General features: G+C 49.7%; 1 protein-coding gene across 1 annotated transcript in view; it reads left to right on the top strand.

Annotated features, from left to right (window-relative positions):
* Positions 1-21,404, top strand: part of LOC121448666 (dnaJ homolog subfamily C member 11) — a 52,109-nt gene extending 30,705 nt beyond the window's left edge. The window contains exons 5-16 of the mRNA XM_041652833.1: positions 5,887-6,015; positions 7,124-7,246; positions 7,706-7,779; positions 10,592-10,781; positions 11,368-11,453; positions 11,675-11,791; positions 15,886-16,041; positions 16,992-17,061; positions 18,005-18,062; positions 18,143-18,285; positions 18,706-18,835; positions 20,129-21,404. Of these exons, the coding sequence (XP_041508767.1) occupies positions 5,887-6,015; positions 7,124-7,246; positions 7,706-7,779; positions 10,592-10,781; positions 11,368-11,453; positions 11,675-11,791; positions 15,886-16,041; positions 16,992-17,061; positions 18,005-18,062; positions 18,143-18,285; positions 18,706-18,835; positions 20,129-20,154 (1,302 nt within the window). The 3' untranslated portion in view covers positions 20,155-21,404. The remainder of the gene's footprint in view (positions 1-5,886; positions 6,016-7,123; positions 7,247-7,705; positions 7,780-10,591; positions 10,782-11,367; positions 11,454-11,674; positions 11,792-15,885; positions 16,042-16,991; positions 17,062-18,004; positions 18,063-18,142; positions 18,286-18,705; positions 18,836-20,128) is intronic.
* Positions 21,405-22,051: the final 647 nt, after the last annotated feature.

Below are 22,051 nucleotides of genomic sequence, written 5' to 3'. Positions count from 1 at the left end.
ATAGAGAACCAAACTTGTGATTTATTGGAGTTGCTGGTGGTGGGGATTAAAGTAAATGGTTTTTACTTTCACGTGACTGTACTATAGGGCAGTCGATGAACTTGGACAAGAACCTGCACACTTTCAGTCAGAAGCTTCGGCTAATCTCTGACCCACTCGGGGTCTCCAGCAAAACTGATGCTGTGCTTTAGCTGTGTGTGCTGTGAGAAAACATACGGTGTCATTGTACTGATACTGTGCTTTAGCTGAGTGTGCTGTGAGAACACATACGGTGTCATTGTACTGATACTGTGCTTTAGCTGAGTGTGCTGTGAGAAAACATACGGTGTCATTGTACTGATACTGTGCTTTAGCTGAGTGTGCTGTGAGAAAACATACGGTGTCATTGTACTGATACTGTGCTTTAGCTGAGTGTGCTGTGAGAACACATACGGTGTCATTGTACTGATACTGTGCTTTAGCTGTGTGTGCTGTGAGAAAACATACGGTGTCATTGTACTGATACTGTGCTTTAGCTGTGTGTGCTGTGAGAAAACATACGGTGTCATTGTACTGATACTGTGCTTTAGCTGAGTGTGCTGTGAGAAAACATACGGTGTCATTGTACTGATACTGTGCTTTAGCTGAGTGTGCTGTGAGAAAACATACGGTGTCATTGTACTGATACTGTGCTTTAGCTGTGTGTGCTGTGAGAACACATACGGTGTCATTGTACTGATACTGTGCTTTAGCTGAGTGTGCTGTGAGAAAACATATGGTGTTGGAGGTGAACAGTCATTGTGAAGCAGGCCAGCCTGTGGGCACACGGCAAGGAAATCCTCCTGGTGCTGCAGTGGGCCATCTGGACCCTTGTCAGCCGTTTCCAGAACAGTTCATTCATCAAGCAGGTTGTTGCTGGAGCCCAGCATTCTCCTTGGCTCACTCTCACCGCTCTGGTTCAGTCGCTTTCCATAATTGTGGGTTAGCACCAAAAGCTTTTGATCTGTAGTCACCGGCTCATTGGAGTTTTCAATTATTAAAGCTGAGAAGTGATAACTGGACCTTAGTTTTAGACTTCTAATGGTCACTTGTCCTTTGCTGAAGCAATCACTTGGTTGTCAGTGAGAGTGTCAGTTCTTTATGACAGGTCTTGCTTATGGCCTGGGATGACTTGGAACTTGTGTTCCTCCTGTCTTGGTGTCCCTGGTGCTAGGATTTTGGGCCCGTACTGCCGTGGGCCTTGCTGAATATATACTATTTGAAAAAGTCACCGCACTGGGCCTGCACCTGTGTTTTTATTGTAGAATTGTTGAGGAAGGAACCAGAGCCTTGCACATCCAGGCTCTACCAGTGAGCTATATCCTCAGCCTACAACAATCTGAATCCTTCTCAGGATTTCTGGGGTTGACTAGACTTCACTGGCTGGCTCTAGACTGCACCTCCCTGCAGGTGTAGTTCAATGGCTCCTGGGTCTTAACATTCATAGATTTACTGGACCAAGTGTTGAAGAAAGCTTACTTGATTGTTTGGGTTTCTTTGTTTTTGAGCGAGGGTTTTTCTAGGTAACTCAGGTTGGCCTTGAACTCAGTATGTAACTCAGGCTAGCCTGAAATTTAGGACAATCGCCCTGCCTCAGCTCCCCAAGTGATGGTATTCCAGCATTCAAACCCTGCAAACCAGATCCTCTTCAGCTGCAGAGGGGCCTGGTCTGGAGTCTGCCCAGCTTGCTAGGTGGTCACCTTGTTGTGCGTGACTGGTCTTCCCCGAATGGCGTGGTCCAAAGACCCAGAAGAAGCACAGTTTCTCGTACTTGATCTTGAAGTCAACACCATCACCCTATACCTTCCCTCCCTCCCTTCCCTTCCATATTTTTAAACTGTGGTTGTATATGTGTTGCTCTGGGGAAATGGAGCACCTGCGTGTCAGTCATGGTGGTGCCCACATGTAATTCCAGCGCTTGAGAAGTGAGACGAGATAAGTAGGAATTCAGAGCCATGGTTTACGTGAAACTGTCTCCAAAAAATTATTTTTCCATTTAAAATTTCTTCATATTATAGCATGGAGGTGCCACTCATGGACATTTTCTTTTTTGCCTCCATTCAGAACAGTCTTTGTTCTTGTTTGTTTGTTTTTTAAGACAAGCTTTCTCTGTAGAGCCCTGTAGAGTCTCTGTTGTCCCAGAACTCTCCCTGTAAGGCAGGCTGGCCTTGAACTCAGAGATCCACCTACCTCTGCCTCCTCGTGCACTACCACTGCCCAACTGTCTTGAACCTTTTTGTTTGCTTTTTGTTTTTGTTGTTGCTTTTTCTCTGTAGGGTTTCTCTGTAGCTTTGGAGCCTGTCCTGGAACTTGTTCTGTAGACCAGGTTGGCCTTGAACTCATAAGAGCTAGCTCTAGTACAGGCCCCAAAGCTACAGAGAAACCCTGTCTCTTAAAACAATAACAACAAAAAGAATGGAATGTAAGTCTAACTAGTTGAAAAATGCCAGTTCCACCTACAGACTTTCTTGTCCAAAGTTGACCTGCTGAAAGGCCATCAACAGATTTTGAGCTATCCCTCAAGCCATTGGAGAACGTGTTCGGTTCAAGTTTTCCCTTGTGAGCCGGCCCATCTGAGGATATTCCTCTGTTTTCAGTGACTCCACTCCCCGTGGTGTTTCAAGGCTGATGAGTGTTTGGGCTGAGTGAGTAGTGCACATACCACTGATGTCAAAGGCCGAAAGTTGCCCGACCAAGAACTCTAGGCCAGTCTGAGCAAGGCAGCGAGAGCCCCCACCTCAACAGTAGTTATCGTGGGGTGTGGGGCGTGCACCTCTAATTTCGCACTTGGAAAGAGGAAAGTTTGAGACCTTTCCAGGGTTACATGTGGGCAAGACCCTGTTTCAAAAAAAGAAAACATTTTTTTAAAAAAATAGAAATAAAAATAAAAGTAATAAATGACAATTTAAAAGGTAGTCGGAGCCAGGCTTGGCAGCTTGGGGTGTCGTCCTAGGTGCTTGGGATCAAAAGTTCAAGACCACCCCGAACAACTTACCTTGTCTTTCAAAGTGTCTCGAGGTAATGAGGTATAACTGAGTGGTAGGGAACTTGCCTCGAATGTACTGGAAAAGAGGGAAGGAGAGAGAGGTCTTATACGTACATCTTTCTGAGAAATTGAAAATTTGATACTTTTTTTTAACAAAACACGGTTTGATTTCGTCATTGAAAAGTGTGTCATGACAAGTATGATGGTAACAGCTCGTCCACTTCTCAGGAGCAGCCAACGCCTTTTATTTATTTTTGATGACCATGAGGTGAGAAACTGACAGAAAAATATCCAAAAAAAACCAACTGATGCTTAGTGACATTACGAATTATTCAGGTTGCGGGGTTCGTGGACAGAATTTTCTTGAAGCACAGCACAGTCAATTGGTTGCTGTTATAGAATGGAACACTGCAGACAGCAGCCAGATGGCCGAAACCACAAAAATATTATGTACTCTAGCCCTTCACAGACAATGCCAGCCCTGGTGGCATCCTTCAGCAGATGACAGAAGTGCTGCGGTAGGTCCTCAGCAGAGCAAGCCCACCTCCTCTCCCAGCTGCCACACCTACCCGTCACTGTCTGATTGTGACAACTCCTGGCCATCTGCCACCCAGAGGCACGTCTAAGGCTGCCCACCATCCACTGAGCCTAGAAGGAGTTAGCTTGTACCAAGCAATTTTGTCAGCAAGCACCACATGGGCCATCTGAGGCAAGAACATGCTGTTCCATTTCATCTTGAGCTAGATGGGAGGAGCTTGGGTTAAGAAGAGCGCTACTTCGAAACCATGAGGACTGGATTCCAGCACTCATGACAGGCTGGGCATGAACATGCCATGCCTGTAACCCCAACTCTGATGAGAACAACAAGAGGGTCACTGAGGTTTGCTGGGCCCCAGCCTAGCCAAGAAAATGCCAGTCCTAGGCTTAGGGAGAGGACCCTGCCCCAAAGGAGTAAGTAGAGAGGAATGGAGGAGGACACCTGATATTCTCTCCTGGCTTCTTCATGTGCCCAGGCCAGGTGTGTACATATGCACGGGCACACGCAGATAAATGAACACCTAATGCCAAGACCGTGTGACTAGGGGAAGAGTGGGGGCCTTGCTCGGCATTTCTACTGCCTGCATGTTAGATGTGAGAAACAGGGACAGAGTCCACTGGGGGAGAGGTGAGTGTTGACCTGTCACACCCACTGCTGGGTGTGGTGCATGCGTGTGGAAATCAGGATAATTTGTGCCAGTTGGTTCTTTCCTTCTGGCATGTGGATTCCGGAGATGGAACTCAGAGAGTTAGGTCTGGCAGCTAGTACAGCCATTACACACTAGGCCATCTCGCCAGCCCCCACTGCATCTTATTCAAAGCAACTGTTGCTGCTGGTGATATGTTGTTAAGATGTCTTGGCTAATGGCTAAGCCAACAAAAACACGGTGAAGTTGGTATGGTGAAGGTTAGGATATAGGGTATAGAACGTGTCAAATTCCAGAAAATGTTTTTTTTTAATATTTATTTATTATGTACACAATATTCTGTCTGTGTGTATGTCTGCAGGCCAGAAGAGGGCACCAGATCTCATTATAGATGGTTGTGAGCCACCATGTGGTTGTCAGGAATTGAACTCAGGATCTTTGGAAGAGCAGGCAATGATCCTAACCACTGAGCCATCTCTCCAGCCCCAGAAAATGTGTTAAGACGTAGTCAAGCCCAAGTTTTACAGAAAACAGGAATGAACTTATTTTGACCTTGTAGCAAGATGGCTTTTAATCTTAAAATGGGGTCAGGCTGGTCCCTCGGTGTATCCTGGAATGCTAGCACCTGAGAGGCAGGAGCATTGCTTCCAGTTCAGTGCCAGTGTGCATAGTGAATTTTATGTCAGCCTGGGCCACAAAGTGAGTATCTAGAGAAATTAATAAAAATGTGTGTGGTTTTGTATGTGTGTACAGTGTGTGCACACATGCTGGGTTAAGATAGACCCATGAGAAAAGTCTTACATGCTGGGTTAAGATAGACCTATGAGAAAATGATAAATGTGGTTTGTCTTTCTGTGAAGGGTTTTGGCAGTTAATTTTATGTTATCTTGGCAGGCTAGAGATATCTGAGAGGAGGGAGCCCCGATTAAGAAAATGCCTCCTTAAGACGGGGCTGTACACAAGCTTGTAGAGTATTTTCTTAATTAGTGATTGTTGTGGGAGGGGGCATCTCTGGACTGGTGATCCTGGCTGAGCAAACCAGTAAACATGACCATGGTCTCTGCATCAGCTCCTGCCTCCAGGCCCCCACCTTGTTTGAGTTCCTGTCCTGACTTCCTTCAGTGACGGACTATGATACGGAAGTGTAAGCCAAGTAAACCCTTTCCTCCTCATCTTGTTTTTGGTCGTGATGTCCTCACAGCTATTAGTAACCCGAACTAAGACAACCAGTCAACAAAATTTTAACTTAGCATTTCTGTACATGCTGTCTTGTGTTGCTGTCTTTAGTTTTCAAAGGCAGAAAGGTGTGTGAACACCCGTGTACAAATACTGTGTGTGCACATCGTGTACCTGCTTCCTGGTCTGGAGGGCGCCCTTAGATCTCGTAGAATTGAGAGGTGGTCTTGAAGTAAAGGTGCTTAGTCCATGTGGCCGGCCGGTGTCTGGGTGATGTCGCCAGGGACCTGTGTGATCCCTGCATGCTCGGGTCATTGGCTCTCTCTCCCGTGTCTTGTCCCTCTGCAGGTGTGTACAGGCCGGCTCTTCATAGAGCTGGTGTTTGCTGGCTCTGACATTCATGCTTCACAGACTTCATGGAGCACTGTACATCCGTGAAGTCAGATGCCCAAGCACTCCACTCAATGTTTTCATTCCACAAACACCAGCATTTCGTGCTGACTGCGTGTTTTTCTGCCCCAGGGAACCATCAGCGTTGGAGTCGATGCCACTGACCTTTTTGATCGCTATGATGAGGACTATGAAGATGTGTCCGGAAGTGGCTTTCCACAGATTGAGATTAATAAAATGCACATATCCCAGTCCATTGAGGTAAAGCACAGACACCTCTCCAAGTACAGCCTGGGCCTGAGTTAATGAGGCGCAATGCCGGAGCAGCTGGATGGGAGTGGCTCGGGGTTTCTCATCGTTATTTATGAAAGGCTGCAATTAGCCACTGAGAGGGGGAAGGGGGGATGAGAGGACGTGCGAGCATGCTCCATTTGGCCTTGTTTGTTACTGCGTTGCCCCCCCACACAAGGCAGCTGAGTGTTGGCACTTAACTCCCAAGGTCCCGGGCCTTGCCAGTTAGGAGTGCTAATGGGGTAAGCATAGATGCCCAGGGTCGTAGTCATTTTAGGAAGGAAGGCAGCCCTGCTGGCAGATGATGCTCAGAGCTAGTCTAGGTTCTAAGTACTTGACTGTGTGGAAGACAATAGCAGCTCTGGTCCTGAGCCAGAGAATTCGAACACCACCCTTTTGTCCCTAGATGCAGTAGGGGCAGGCCATTCTATTTAGGACACCAGGGTCTCTGCCTACACAGCGTCTTCATTTTATTATCAAGTGCATGAGCCTGCCCCGTGGAGTTAATGCTAAGAAACTTGCTGTTCTTGAAGAGCCCTTAATACAGCCAGAACCCTGGTGGCAGGCTGGGAGTAGAAAGCCCAGACAACACATTATGGGAAGGCACAGGGTCAGGGTCTCCATGTAGCTCCTGCCTTGGCACACTAGACCTGGTGTTCTGCTACTCTCTGTGGGTTTGGGGGATTCTTCTCTTGAATTTGTGCAGCTCAAGAGGTAACTCAGTAAGTCGAGTGTCTGCTGATAATCACAGGCTGTGGACTGGATTCCCAGTGCCACATACATAACATCAATGCATATGGCTGCGTGTCGTGGCACCTGCCAGCGCTCAGGAGGCAGAGACAGGAGCATCTCATCCCACAAGAAGGCTAACTCATCTGTGTAGCCCCACAGCCAGGGCTATAGTGAGATCCTCGTAAAAAATAAATAAATAAACTACTGCTTTCGTGGGCCCCATGCCATTGATATAAATTAGGAGAGCAGAGCGGTTGGGAGGCCTCCTGTCTCTGTCCTCAAATGCCAGGTGACCTGTGTCCCCATTGCCTCTGTTCGCTTGCTACCCGTGGCTGTCTTCCCTTAGGCACCCTTGACAGCTACAGACACAGCCATCCTCTCCGGAAGTCTCTCCACCCAGAATGGCAATGGTGGCGGTTCCATTAACTTTGCACTCCGGCGGGTCACTTCTGCAAAGGGGTGGGGAGAGGTAAGACCCACTGGATTCTGGTGTCCATACATGGTCGGTCCCCTTATTGACTAGTCACATGACAAGCTAACCTTCACTGCCTGAGGGAGCTGTTGGTTGAAAGTCGCCTGGGCTGGTAGTCAGTGAGGCAACCAGGAGAGTGCCAGAAGGACTGGTGTACCTCTCCATAGGACCCATGTCCCATCTGTCACCCAGGAGATGTGGCAGGTGGCACCATGGTGGGGAGGGGTGTGGACTACCAGTCTCCTTCCCTTCTGACTTGAGCCAAGGGAGGTCAGAATTTAAGACTGACATTTTCTTTGGCGGAGTAATTGTCTACAGTCTGGGGCAGAGATGATACCGAGGTGTTAGGAATCTGCCCGTCCTCTGTTGGGAGCCTGGCCAGGTTCATGCTGAGCCCTGGGTTGCTGTTGTAGAAAGAACACCAGTAATGCTTTCTCTGTTTATTTTTCCAAACAGTTGGAGTTTGGAGCTGGAGACCTCCAGGGGCCTTTATTTGGTCTCAAGCTGTTCCGTAATCTCACACCAAGATGGTAAATATACAAGATAACTCCTTTTTGGTGATCTGTGCTAACTTGTATTAGAGTCTGTGACGTCTTCTGATTGTGAACATTTGAAGTTACTGGTGCTGTGTGGGCTCAGTTGTACAGGTGCTGGGGCAGCCTGCAAGCTGAAAGAGCTCTGCATGGGAAAGCAGGCCTGGCCCACCAGGCTTCCTTCTGCACTGAGAAGCTTTCTAACATGGGACCCTTTACCCTACAGTCCCATGAGGACCAGGAAACAGAATCTGTCTGTGGGACTACCTGGTGGTTGGACAGACTTGGCCACACCTGAGTTTTACAGCCTCTGCAGCTACAGTGATGACTCCAGGCTTTGGTCCTAGTTCGCTTCCCAGCTAGTGTAACATGGAATACCCTGCTGAGAGCAACTTAGGGGAGGGAGACAGTTCCAGGGGATAATTCATTCTAGGAGGGAATCACAGCAGCGGAACCTTGAGGGGACTGGTCACATCAATCTGTAATCAGGTCAGGGAGGCAGATGTGGTGGCGTACAACTTTAACCCCAGCACTTGGGAGGCAGAAGCAGATAGGTCTCTGAGTTTGAGACCAGCCTAGTCTGCATTCCGAGTTCCAAGCCAGCCAGAGCTAGTCTGTCCTCTTGTACAGTATTCAGATCAGCCATGTCTCCCTCCAGGGCTCCCTCCTCCATGGCCAAGTCCAAGCTCAGCCCTAAAGTTGCTGCACAGAGCCAGGTGTGTAGTGACACAGGGCAGTAGGAGGATTTTACTCTTTTGGCTTTTCGGGGGTGGGGGGACACCACCCAGTTCCCAAATAAATCACATAGAGGCTTAGTTAGCAATGTCCAGCCTTAGCTTGACTTGTTTCTTGCCAGCTTTTTTTAACTTCTGTTATTCCGTCTACCTTTTGCCCCTGTGCTTTTCCTGGTCTCTTCTGTAGATCTTTACTTTGACTCTTACTGTGGCTTGCTCTCCCATGATGTCCTCCTCCTCTGGCTACTTCTCTCTCCTATATTCTCTCTGCCTGCCAGCCACGCCTGTCCTTTCTCGTGCCTTGCTATTGGCCGTTCAGATCTTGATTACACCATCAGATGTTCTAGACCGGCAAAGAATCACAGCTTCACAGCGTTAAGCAAATGCAACATGAACAAAAGTCGCACACCTTAACATAATATTGCTAACTCTGCAGGGATAGGTAGAGGCCGGGAAATCAGAAGTTGAGAGTCATCCTCAGCTTCATGTGGAGAGTTTGAGGTCATCCTAGGATACAGAAAGAAGACTTTGTGTCAGAACAAACAAAGCTGCTGGGTGAAGCCAGGCTTAGTGGTATGAGCCCCTGATCCCCACTGCTCTGGAGGCTGGTGCAGAAGTGTTACAAATTTGAGGCTGGTGTGGACAATATAGTAAGACCCTGTCTCCAAAAGAAAATAGGAAAGGCAAGCATGGTTGTAAACGCCTGTAATCCCATCGTCTGAGGGGTAGGAACAGGAGGGTCAGGAGTTCAAACCTGCCCTGTGCTGTGTAGCTCATCGAGGCCAACCTCTGGCCTATGTGAGACCCTGGCCCCCAAAGCAGGCAGCCCTGTGCAATGGTCTCGATCTCTGTCCACTGCCTGCCTTGCTGATCGCAATTTTCCTCCCTTTGGGACAGAACCTGGTATCTCATCCCTGTCTTATTTCAAGGCTTCTCTAGCTTTCTCTTGGAACTCTACTGATGACATTCTCCCTGCTGGCTCCCCTGGCTCCTGTAGGGAAGCAGGAAAATGCAGCCTTTCTCTAGCATGGCCGGGTCTCGTGGAAACCAAGAAATAGGCTCTTTTTAGTCATTTTGCTGGGGGAGTATAAAGTATTATACTGGGAGTATAAAGTAACCCTGATTAAAAGTTAGTGTGTTTGCTGGGTGGTGGTGGTGGTACATGCCTTTAAGGAGGATCTCTGAGTTCCAGGACAGTCAGGACTACACAGAGAAACCATGTCTCAGGGGGAAAAAAATGTGTCAAGTGTGTCATGGTTACCTTAATGTCACGGTGTTATCTCTCGAGCCTAGAAAGTCAAGAAAGAGATGGCTCGACGGCAAGCGGTGGGTGTCGGGCTGTGCGCCAGACACCAGTTGTTTGTCAGCCTGCACCCTGCAAGCTGACTTCAGAGTCCTTCCTGGAAAGCTGATTTTCAACAGGATCCCTGGGCAGGTTTTTAAAATCAATAAGCCATCTCTGCAGCATTTAAGAGTACTTGTTGCTCTTGTGGAAGACCTGGATTTGATTCCTGACACCTACATATCAGCTCCCAAGCATCTGCAACCACAGTTTCAGGGGATCTGACAGGCATACATAGGGCACACATACCTGAATGTAGACAAAAACACAGAAAATAAAATCTCTTTAGTGTGTGCGTATCTGTGTATGTATATGCATATGCACATGCTGGGGATCCACCCCGGACTTTGACTTGTACGGCACATACCTGCGGTAGGTGGCGCTACTCTTTGTGATGAGTTGATATCGCTTGGAGACTGCTCATGCTCCAAGCCCGTGCTGAAGAAACCAGAAGGGTGCACATCAGCCAGGTGACTTCAGCATTGAGCAGAGTTCGGGGAGCACTGTCCTGAGCCACTGTGTTTAGAGTGTCACCAGAACTACCTTCCAGTGGCTCCAAACACAGCATGTAGTGCTCTGACAGAGTGGATGGTGGGAGGTGGAGCCGCCAAGGAGGATCCTGAAAAGACAGGCTTCTCCTCTCTCCTTGCTCTGCTGCTTTCCTTGCTGAGAGAAGGAACAGCTGAGAGTCTGTGTCAGCTGGACCCTTTCTGTCTGTGTCCCCCACCCCCAGCTTTGTGACGACAAACTGTGCTCTGCAGTTTTCATCCCGTGGGATCCGGCCTGGCCTTACCACTGTCCTAGCTCGGAACCTGGACAAGAACACCGTGGGCTACCTGCAGTGGCGATGGGGCATCCAGTCAGCCATGAATACGAGCATCGTCCGGGACACCAAGACTTGCCACTTCACTGTGGCCTTGCAGGTGGGTAAAGGAGCTGCAGTCTCTTGAAGATGCATCTTGAGGCGGGTATCTCAGTATAACCCTATACCCTGTGGGGCAGTTCTGGGTTCACGCAGCAGTGACTGTGGCCTCTAGTGAGGAAGGAGGATGTTCCCAAGTGGCTGTGCTCAGATCATCTGAAGTAACAGTTTCACGTCCTGTCAAAATGGTGCTCTTGAGTCCTGTGGCCGGGCAGAGAGAGAAGCTGGTGGGAAGCAGGTCCTGGGTTCCTCATCCTAACTCAGGCTTACCAGAGGTTTGTTTTCATGAGAGGCCAGTAAACTGCATTTTCATTAGAAATCAGTTCTCTTACAGTTGTGTGCTTCATAACATTCCTGTCGGTAGATTTCATGGTGAGACCATGTCCCCCAGTGGTGAGATTCACACAATGGCAGATCACTGTCATCTCTCAGCATGTCATTACACAATAGCAGCTGTACTGGCTGCTGGTAAACACACACCTGCCCTGATGAAGCTCCCTTGGCCAGGTGCCCAGCAGCTGTGGGCAGCTGGCGTCATCATCCAGAATGATAAGGCTTAACTGGCCTCCTTGCACTTCCCTCCTCAGCTGGGGATCCCGCACTCGTTTGCACTGATCAGCTATCAGCACAAGTTCCAGGATGATGACCAGACCCGGGTGAAAGGGTCCCTCAAGTAAGTCTGAGCTTTGCTGGCATAGAGGTGACCCAGCGCTGTGGTGGGCACTTGTGTATCGTCATCACTCCTGTGATGCTCCCTGATTGCCCCATTCTGGCATTGGCTCCCATGGGTGATGGGTGGAGGACGGGAGGGAGACACAGCTCTGTTCCTAGCAGCTCCTGTGTGGACGGGAGGGCAGGAGGGAAACATGCCTGCAGCTGTGCTCTACCCCCCAGGGCAGGCTTCTTTGGGACAATAGTGGAGTATGGAGCTGAGAGGAAGATCTCCCGACACAGCGTCTTGGGTGCTGCTGTGAGCATTGGTGTTCCGCAGGGTGTGTCTCTCAAAGTCAAGTAAGTTGAGCCTGACCCTTGCTAAGCGGGGATGAGGGTTAATTCCTCAGTGTGCCTTTGCTTCTGAGCTGCATGAGCAGAGAGGTCAAGGGGCATAACCCAGCAGTGAATTGGGAGAGGCCTAGGCTCTCCTCCCTCACACTTCACCAGGCCTGTCCAGTGACCGCGTCCACACCCAGGGCCACCACAGGTGTCTGCAGCATCAGATTCTTCCTTGTCTGTAGCATAAGAACGTGCACCCTTTCCTCTGCACTGCCCAGTTCCTCAGTCGTGCTGTCTGAGTTTGTTTGGGTTTTTGATGTTTTGTTTGAGATATGGTCTCACATAGCCAAGGCTGTCTTGGAACTCAAACTTGGGATCCTCTTGTTTCAGTTACCTTAGTATTGAGATTTCAGACACGGACACTTCTAGCTTCTGGGTTTGCTCACTTTTCTGTTGCACTGCAGTTGGGCCTCCTTCAACCACCTGGGCATCATGCTTCCCAGCAGAGGGCAGCTGTCGTCCTCTTCTGCCTCTCCTTCCTCTCTATACTTCTCTGTGCCGGGATTCTTGGACAGCAGGCTAGAGCCCTGCTTTTGTTCCTGCCTCCCAGTGGTGGCTCTGTGGGGCGCAGTCCTTGTCTGTGCAGACTTCCACAAGTGGCCCAGTCTGGCCTGTGTGTTTAGTACCGGTTTTGTATCTGGATGGAGTTCTGAACTCCCAAGGGATGGCTGTACTGTGTTTTCAGTGTCCTTGCCTCAAGGGCCCATCTTGGCCTGCTTCCTAAATCTCTAGCTTATATGCATGGTGCCCCTCTGTATCCATGGATATCACATGTTTGGATTTGAGCCACCAGAATCAGCAATAATGGAGAAAAGGTCGCAGACAGTGCAGTATGGCAGCTGTTGATGTGGCATTCGTGTTCAACAGGACCAGAAGTCAATGAAAGATCTTGTCTAAGAAAAGAAAGGTGTGAACAACTGCTTAGGAATGACACTTGAGGTTGTATGCACATGTGTGCACCAAGAGTCCGAAATTCTATGAGTTCCAATGCATCAAGCGCCCCCTTCTGACCTCTGCAGGAACTGCATGCATATGATGCAGTCATGTGTGCAGGCAAACATTTGTGCACGTGAATGAAATGATTTTTTTTTTTTAAATATAATACTGGTTTCTGCAGACACACTACTGTTTTACACTCTGAGCTGGGACTTCCTGGGTCCCAGTACTCATCTGCATGCTGACCCTCTTTTGTCTGGAGTGAGCGCACTGGTGAGGGCACTGTGCCCTGCTGGACTCTCTCAGCACTATGATGATGACTTACTTTCAGCTGGCTTCTGGGGACAGTGTCACCTGTCACCTGTGTTTTCTGTGACAGTATTAAACTGTCCAAACTAAATTTTTAAAGGATTTATCATTTTTAGGGCTAGAGAGATGTCTCAGCAGTTAAAAGCACTGGCTGCTCTGCCAGAGGTCCTAGTTCAATTTCCAGTACCACATGGTGGCTCACAGGCATCTGTAATGAGATCTGGTGCTCTCTTCTGGCCTGCAGGTGTACATGCAGACAGAACACTCATACATAAAATAAACGAATAAAAATTTTAAAAATGATTTATTATTTTAATATGTGTGTGGGTCTGTCCACATGAGTGCAAGTGCTCTGAGGGGCCCAAGGAGTCAGATCCCCTGGAGCTGGGGTTCTGGGCAGCTGCAGGCCTGCAGATGTGGTCTTAACTACTAAGCTGCTGCTCTGACTGCTTCGAACTGAATTTTTGTGCTGGTTGGACGTCCCTTATCCTTGACATATTTGTACGTAAAGAGGAGTCTTGGGGAAGTGAGTTCAGTTCTTTCGCTAGCATAGAGCTTTAAAATATTCCTAGTTCACCTGACAGCTTCGCTATTTTGTAAACCGTGGGTGTTTCAAGGATTGTGGCTCTTTCATCTTGGTGTGAAATTTCTTAGCATTCATTTGTTCCTTCACCTGCCTGTCCTCTTGTAGTTACCCTTTTGGTAATTTGTATCCTTTCTGTCTTTTGTTTTTAAAGACATGGTCTCACTAGATAGATAGTGCTGACCTCAAAGTCATAAAGATCCGAGTGCCTCTGCATCCCCACTGCTGGACTTAAAGGTGCGCCAGGCTTGGGTCCTTTCTAATAACATCTTACAACACTGAAGCCCCTTTATAGTCAATCTACTGCATCTTACGAAGCTGATGTTGTATTTTCATTATCCAGTTCACTAGGAGTGTATTGCTTAATTGTGCACTGTAGCTAGCGCATGCCTGTGCTTTGTGTGTGTATCTGTGTATGTGTGTGTGCACTTGTAATCCCATCCTCAGGAGGCAGGGGCAGATGCATAGCGAGTTCTAGCCACGAACACACAATCTAAAAAAAAAAATCTTAAAAAAAAAATACAGGGCTGGAGAGATGGCTCAGTGGTTAAGAGCACTGACTACTCTTCCAGGGGTCCTGAGTTCAATTCCTAGCAACCACATGGTGGCTCACAACCATCTGTAATGAGATCTGGTGCTCTCTTCTGGTCTGTAGGCATACATGCAGACAGAACACTGTATACATAATACATAAATAAATCTTTAAAAAAAATACAAATCAATGTATTGTTTGAGGAATATGAAGAGAGGAAAGAAAGGAAAGATGAATACGGCTTGGGCCAAGAGTGGTGTCTTGTGCCTATAATACCAGCGGAGGTGGGAGTATTGCTACAAATTTAAGGCTAGCCTGGGCTATATAGCTTAGCACACACAGGTTCTGGGTTCCGCCAAGGCAGCCATCAATGCAGTGGGAAACATGCCCATGCCCTGTGCTCATGCTCACCTGTCCGCTGCTGTCAGAGCTTCCGTGTGTTTGTTGTAGTGAGTCTCTGTACTGCCAGCTCACAGAAACTAAATGCTCGGCTGATAGCTAAGGCTTGTTTCTAACCAGCTCTTATAACTTAACTCATACTTTTTAATCTACGTGGTTGATTATCTCGTAACCCATTTCTTTTATGTTGCTCAGTTACCTTTACTCTATACCGCCCATGCTGCTTCCTCCGAGTCTCCTGGTGTCTCCACCTTCCTCCCAGCACCCTCTCTGCCTGGAAATCTTGCCTCCCTATTGGCCGGTCAGCTTTGTATTAAACCAATCCGAGTGCTACGTCTTCACAGTGTACAAAAGGATATTCTACAGCACTTTGCTTTAAGATATGATAAACACGGGCTGGAGAGATGGCTCAGAGGTTAAGAGCACTGGCTGCTATTCCAGAGGTTCTGGGTTCGATTCCCAGCAACCACATGGTGGCTCACAACCATCTATAATAAGATCTGGTGCCCTCTTCTGTCCTGCAGACATATACAGACAGAACACTGTACATAATAAATAAATGAATAAATGAATAAATCTTTTTATAAAAGATACAGTAAACACTAATCTGACGCCCAGCGCAGTGGCACCGACTAAGGGGGACTGAAGCAAGAGGATCATTGATCCTAGTTCAGGGACAGTCTGGGCTCCCACCTCCCTGCCCCTCGTCTCAAAGCATGAATAAAGCCTCTGCTATTTAGTTAGTTAGTTATTATTTTTGTGTCTTAGCCGGGTAGTGGTGGCGCATGCCTTTAGCCCCAGCACTCAGGAGGCAGAGGCAGGCAGATCTCTTGAGTTCAAGGCCAGCCTGGTCTATAGAGCTAGTTCCAGGAGAAGCTCCAAAGCTTCAGAGAAACCCTATCTTCTTTTAAAAAAAAAAAAAAAGAAAGAAAGAAAAAGATTTTTTGTGTCTTATGTGTGAATGTCTGTTTATATGTAGATAAGTATGCAGATGCCCTTGGAGGCTAGCAGTGGGCATCTGCATAGTTATCTACATAGAACTCAGGAACTAGAGTTATAGGCAGCTGTGGGCTTTCCACTGTGGGGTGCTGGGGAGCTAACTTGGGTCCTCTGGAAGAGCAGCCAGTGCTCATAGCCATAAGCCATCTCTCCAGTCAGTCCCTAGTCCTAGTCTTCATATGTGGTCACGTTCTCTGGTAATCAGCTCAGCTTTGGAGCTGGCGTGCAGTGGCTGAGCCCCACTGCTGCTCCGTGGGACCTGACACCCTGTGTGTGTCCTTGTGTTTCCCGCAGGCTGAACAGGGCCAGTCAGACCTACTTCTTCCCGATCCACCTGACGGACCAGCTGCTCCCCAGTGCTGTCTTCTACGCCACCGTGGGGCCACTGGTGATCTACTTGGCAATGCACCGTTTGATCATCAAACCATACCTCAGGGCTCAGAAAGAGAAGTGAGTTTCGCACTAAGAACCTCCACCTCGGTCTTCTCTAAACTGGAGAGCTGACTGTGTCCCCTAGAAAAAGAGGACAGGTTAATGCTGGGGAAGTACAAGCGTGGTGTCCAGGTCCTGATGGTCCGCGTCACTGTTGGCAGCGGCAGCCGCAGGTTGCTCCCTTCCCTCTGTCCCACCCTCAGAAATGACTTGGTTTGCTTTATAAAATCAGCTTCAAACAGGGCCAGCACAAATGTTGTCTCCCTCTCTTGTATGCTAGACATCTCACCCTGGCACTGAACTTGAAGTAGAATGGGTCTGTTTGGTGTGACACTAACTGTAGTCATGGAAACCACAGAACAGACCTAGCTTTGAAATTTCTTGTAGGGAGCCCCTCCCCTCAGTCAAAACTGAGTCCAAGCATCCCTTGGAAACCCAAGGGATGGAGAGGCCCCGTGTTAGCCTCAGAGACACTGGGGCACTAAGGTTGAGTGGGAGACAGGGTATCCCTCTTCTAGCTGCCTGTGACCTGTTACTAGTCTAGGGGCTGAGTTTCCATGGATGTTTAAGACCTGGAGCAAAGAATGTCCTCCATCTGGCAGCGCTGTGTGGGCTGACCCCGAGTGCCTCTGTTTGCTGTAGGAGTGGGCATTTCTGTGCATCCAAAGTAGTCTGAATTGTCTCTGCCTGCTGGAGTCTTCTCCTCTCCTAAGGAAACAGCAGTTTGGGAGGTTCCATGGAGGAGGTGGACAGGGAAGGTGATCTCAAACTAAAGGGAGATGCACAGGCCTGCAGCTCAAAGGCTGGCCTGGGGTTGTGTTTGGAAGTATCTTCCAAGTTCTAGAAGTAGAAATCCAGTTAATTCGCAGACTGCATGCAGGGCTCTGTCCAGCAGAGGGCGCAGTTTGCTCACCATAGAGTCATGGTGCTCACCATAGAGTCACTTGTGCCCTGCTTCTCTCTGAAAGGGAACTGGAAAAGCAAAGGGAGAGCACAGCCAGTGACGTCCTGCAGAAGAAGCAAGAGGCAGAAGCTGCTGTGAGTGTCCCACTGCCACTGTGCAGAGTCCAGACCCAGGGCAGCCTCCTCTGTTCCCTTCTCCAACCCATCCTGCTGAACTGGGACTGCAGAGGAAACTCCTTTACCCTCGTGTTAATCCCAGAGCCCAAGGGCTTTTCTTCCCCCTCATTTTACAACCTTATTGCCTGTCTGTGACCTGTGGGCACATTCTAGAGACTCCGGTCTGTGCCTTGAGATGAATACAGCCCTCCAGGGCCAGACAAGGTTTGTGAAGTGGCGGGGTTGTCTTCTTCTCCCTCTACGTACTCCTCCTGTTGGGGGAGCTGAGGGAGCAGAAGCATCATGACTGAACAGCAGAGTACTATGGGGTTCTTGTGACCAGAGGAAGGGCAGTAAAGGCACAGGACTGAGAAACTGCATGAGGCCACACATGTTCCCAGGCAAACCCCAGGCAAATTTGAAGGGCAGCACACAGCCCTGCCCAGCTGTGTGTTCCACAGAGAGCACAAGTCCTTCTCAAGGAGAGTGGGCTCCAGCTGCTCCCATGAAGTATCTATCTTCAGGCAGGACTTCACAGTACTCGGGATGACCGCATACTTGTTATGTAGCCCAGGTTAGCCTTGAAACTCATCACTGTGGAGCTTTTTATTTCTTTTGAAATACTGTGTTCGGTAATTTCTCATCCTTCACTGAACTCCATGTGCAGAATCACTGAGAAGGAAGAAAAGGTGCTGTCCCTTCCACTGGGGTCATCGTGTAGGGTTCTGCCTTGTCAGGTGACTCCCCAACACTGCTTAAATGGGGCTGAGGGCTTCAGCCCGGTGGGTGAGCTGAGCTCAAGGCTTGTGCTCCTTTCCCTGCAGTCCCTGAGCAGACATCTTGACATGGACACAAACTGGGTGTTTGTCATGCTCTTGCCAAAACAGTCCAGGGTCCCCGACATGTTCGTCTTCTCTCAAAGGTGCGGCTGATGCAGGAGTCTGTCCGGAGAATAATCGAAGCAGAAGAGTCCAGAATGGGTGAGAAGGCACCCCCTCTGTGGGCTGGGCACTGGGGTCTGGCAGGACAGCCTGTGTCACCCCTGCCGCTCTGTCTGCAGGGCTCATCATCGTGAATGCCTGGTATGGGAAGTTCGTCAACGACAAGAGCAGGAAGAATGAGAGGGTGAAGGTGATTGACGTGACCGTGCCGTTGCAGTGCCTGGTGAAGGACTCCAAGCTCATCCTCACCGAGGCCTCCAAGGTACGTGACCAGTCAGTCACCAAGGCCACCTGCTCCCAGACTGGGGTGCAACTCCATGTGACAGGACGGTCAGGCCTGCAGTGACCATTTCCCCACAGTCCGGAGAGCTTCTGTGCTGGAACCACTTCTGCTCCCGTGGGCCCTAAAATTCACCCGAAATGACCACTGAGTAGCCCACACCTGCCTTCCTGGCACTTGCATTCCATTTACCTGTAAGTTCCAGAAGAGGTGTGGACTCAGCTGGCCGTGGCTTCAGACTGGACGGGAGAGAAGGGGCTTGATGGCCAGTCTATCACTGCCTAAGTAAACAACTCCCATCTCATCAAGCTTCATCAAGCTCCTCATCCATGTTGTGCCCAGTTGGCGGCAGAAAGGAGCGGAGCAGAGCAGGCCTTGAGGGCGACCCTCTGTTTGTTGCAGGCTGGGCTGCCAGGGTTCTATGACCCGTGTGTTGGGGAGGAGAAGAGCCTGCGAGTGCTGTACCAGTTCCGAGGCGTGCTGCACCAGGTGATGGTGCCTGACAGTGAGGCCCTGAGGATACCAAAGCAGTGTGAGTAGTGCCCTCGGTGTCGACAGCTGAGTTGTGAGGAGGTTAGAGCACGCTCTTGGCCAGGTGTGATACTCAAGCACCCAAGAAGCTGAGCTAGTAGGATCATGGATTCCAAGTCATCCTGGACTACCCAGTGAAGCTCAACTCAAAAACTCAAAAATAACCTAGCCGAAAGGTGGTGGTAGCAAATGCCTTTGATCCCAGCATTCAGGAGGCAGAGGCAGGCAGATCTCTGTGAGTTCGAGACCAGCCTGCTCTACAAGAGCTAGTTCCAGGACAGGCTCCAAAGCTACAGAGAAACCCTGTCTTGAAAAACAACAGGAACAAAGAAAAAAAAAAGACCCTAGCACTCAGGAGGCAGCGGCCAGCCTGCTCTACAGAGGAAATTCCAGAACAGCCAGAGCCAGGGCTGTTAGCAGGAAGCAAAAAGTCTATTAGAGAGATGGCTCATCAGTTCAGAGCATTTCTTGTTCTTGCAGAGGACCCAGGTTCAGTTCCCAGCACCCACACGGTGGCTCACAACCATCTGTGACTGGTTTCAGGGGATCTGACACCCTCTTCTACCCATGGGCACCAAGCATACATGTGGTTCATTCATACATTCAGGCAGAACAGTCACACAGAACTTTTAGATGGGGTAAGATGGGGTAGGATGACCATTCTTGCCACAGCTGTGAATGGCTGCGTGGAAGTGACCCTTCGCCCTGGGTGCAGAAGCGGGTGCTTCAGGTTGAGGGTGGTGGAACTCAGGAGGCAGGGGTCTGAAATCTAGGCCAACCGTGGACTACATAGAAAAGCCCTGCCTCAGAACACAGGAAATGCAGCCGTTCCCGGCCCGGCCTTGTGCAGGAGGTAGAGGAAGCCACCTGTCCTCTGCTGCCCTGACTTGTGCAGGAGGTAGAGGAAGCCCACCTGTCCTCTGCTGCCCTGACTGACTTGTGCAGGAGGTAGAGGAAGCCACCTGTCCTCTGCTGCCCTGACTGACTTGTGCAGGAGGTAGAGGAAGCCCACCTGTCCTCTGCTGCCCTGACTTGTGCAGGAGGTAGAGGAAGCCACCTGTCCTCTGCTGCCCTGACTTGTGCAGGAGGTAGAGGAAGCCCACCTGTCCTCTGCTGCCCTGACTGACTTGTGCAGGAGGTAGAGGAAGCCACCTGTCCTCTGCTGCCCTGACTGACTTGTGCAGGAGGTAGAGGAAGCCCACCTGTCCTCTGCTGCCCTGACTGACTTGTGCAGGAGGTAGAGGAAGCCCACCTGTCCTCTGCTGCCCTGACTGACTTGTGCTTTCCTTTCCAGCTCACAGGATCGACACAGACGGATAAACTACTGGGAACCCTGAGTAAAAAGGCTACAAAATACTTTCCGGGGAGTCTACAACTTTGGAGCAGGGAAACCCAGACATGAGATGTTTTTTGTTTATCCCTCAAGAAGGTGGCGCTGTATCAATTATGTGTTGGGACATGCAGACAGCCTAGCCTCGTGGGTGCTGTGGGTGAGGACTGCAGAGCCCCACCCTGGCCAGACCACAGCATGGCCACATCTTTCCCAAGGATCATGTTCCTGGAGGACAGTGCCTGAACCGACTCTTGAGGTCACCCCCGCCCGGTCCTCATGAGTGGCCGTGCACAGCCGCTCTCGGGAGGCATTTGGGACATCCTCACACATGGACTGTTCTTCCTGAAGTCCACGCTGCACCTGGGAAACATGAAAAGGAAGGTGTGTCGCGTGCTGCTCAGTAGACTCCCACAAGCCACCTTTCTCTTCTAGAACATTATACAGTGGACTGGAGAGGACTGTGGGTTTATAAAACTGCTTTTTATCCGAGAACAACAGGTTTGGAGACTAGTCTCTTTCTTCCCCTTCCAGAGCTTCTCAAATCATTCCTCCAGGCCCTGGCTTGGGACAGAGAGGGGAGACCCCAGGTCCCAGGGTACACTGTCCAGGCATACTGCCCACAGTGCTAAAGAAAGATCCTGCTGCCAGTGGCCCCTGCACCCCACCCACAAGACATCTGCCTTGCAAAGCTCTATAGGGCGGCGCTGGAAGGAGGGGACCTTTGCAGGTAGTGGGGGCACAAGTTTGCCAATTCCTGGGTGGGCCCAAGGCTGGCCCAGGTACCTGAACCTCTAGTGAGCGCCCAGCAGGCAGTGCTGTTGCTTACCAGGCCAGGCTCTCACAAGGTTCCTCCTAAGGAGCCTCAGTTCCCAGACCCCTTCTAGTGCATTGCACACTTGGTGGCTGTCATTGCAAGCTCTACCCTCTGAGCAGGTGTGACAGCGGCGGTGACTCTGACTCTGGTCCCCCAGCAGTAACTGCTGAAGGCAGACACTGCCTTACTATCCTCACAACCCTTCGGTTTTTAAGAACATTCAGTTCTGTAATATTTATCTCCGTTTTTTGGTTGTTGTTTTTTTTTTTTTAAGAGGCTTTTTCTTTGCCCCAGACTGGTGTGCGGTTTGCACTATTGCATGAGCCCGACTCAGTGGCCTGTGGCTCCCTGGGCACCGCTGCCCCTTCTGTGTGAAGCTGACTGTGGCGGCACTGCCCAACAATAAACCTGACCTGAAAGCTGAAGCCACTCTGTCCATCGGTGCGTGTATGTTTAGGAAGGGGTAGGAGACAGCTACAATGCCCTAGGCCTCTCCCACCCCTGCTGCTTCAGCTTAGACCATTGGCTTCCATTCCACACTCAGCTTTACCTGAGACATAGAACCTCAAAATAAGGAAATTAGACATAAGATTTTGTGTTTGCATTTTAATCATGGTCTGGCTGTGTGGTCCAGGCTGGCCCAAAACTCCTAATTCTCCTGCCTCAGCCCCGATTGCTGAAACTACAGGTGTGCGCCTCTACTCAGACATTTAACATTTTCACTTTTTCAAACAGTCTTCGTGTCTAGATAGTCTGTTCTTGGTTGTGAGTCTGGCCTTTAACAGCTGGGCTCCCTCTCCAGCCCGTGTGTGGGTATTTTGCCTGCATGTGTGCACCAGGTATTTACCGGGTGCCCCCAGATCAGAAGGGGGCAAAAAAAAGAAACAAAAACCACCTAGAATTGGAGTTGGATGGTGGTAAGCCGTCGTGTGGGTGCCAGGAGCTGGACCTGGAGCCTCTGAACTAGCAGCCAGTGCTCTTAACCAGGGGAGAAGATGTTTCTGCAGCCCCTCCCCACGTGCACTTATTTATCTGTTTAGTTATTGTCAATCAGTCCTGTGGCCGCGGTA

Source organism: Microtus oregoni, unplaced genomic scaffold (assembly GCF_018167655.1).
Source record: "Microtus oregoni isolate MIOR12 unplaced genomic scaffold, Mior012 000005F_ref0000423, whole genome shotgun sequence".
NCBI classification, from domain to species: domain Eukaryota; kingdom Metazoa; phylum Chordata; class Mammalia; order Rodentia; family Cricetidae; genus Microtus; species Microtus oregoni.
The sequence above is the reverse complement of the archived record's forward strand: the minus strand, read 5'-3'. Positions and strand labels throughout refer to the sequence as shown.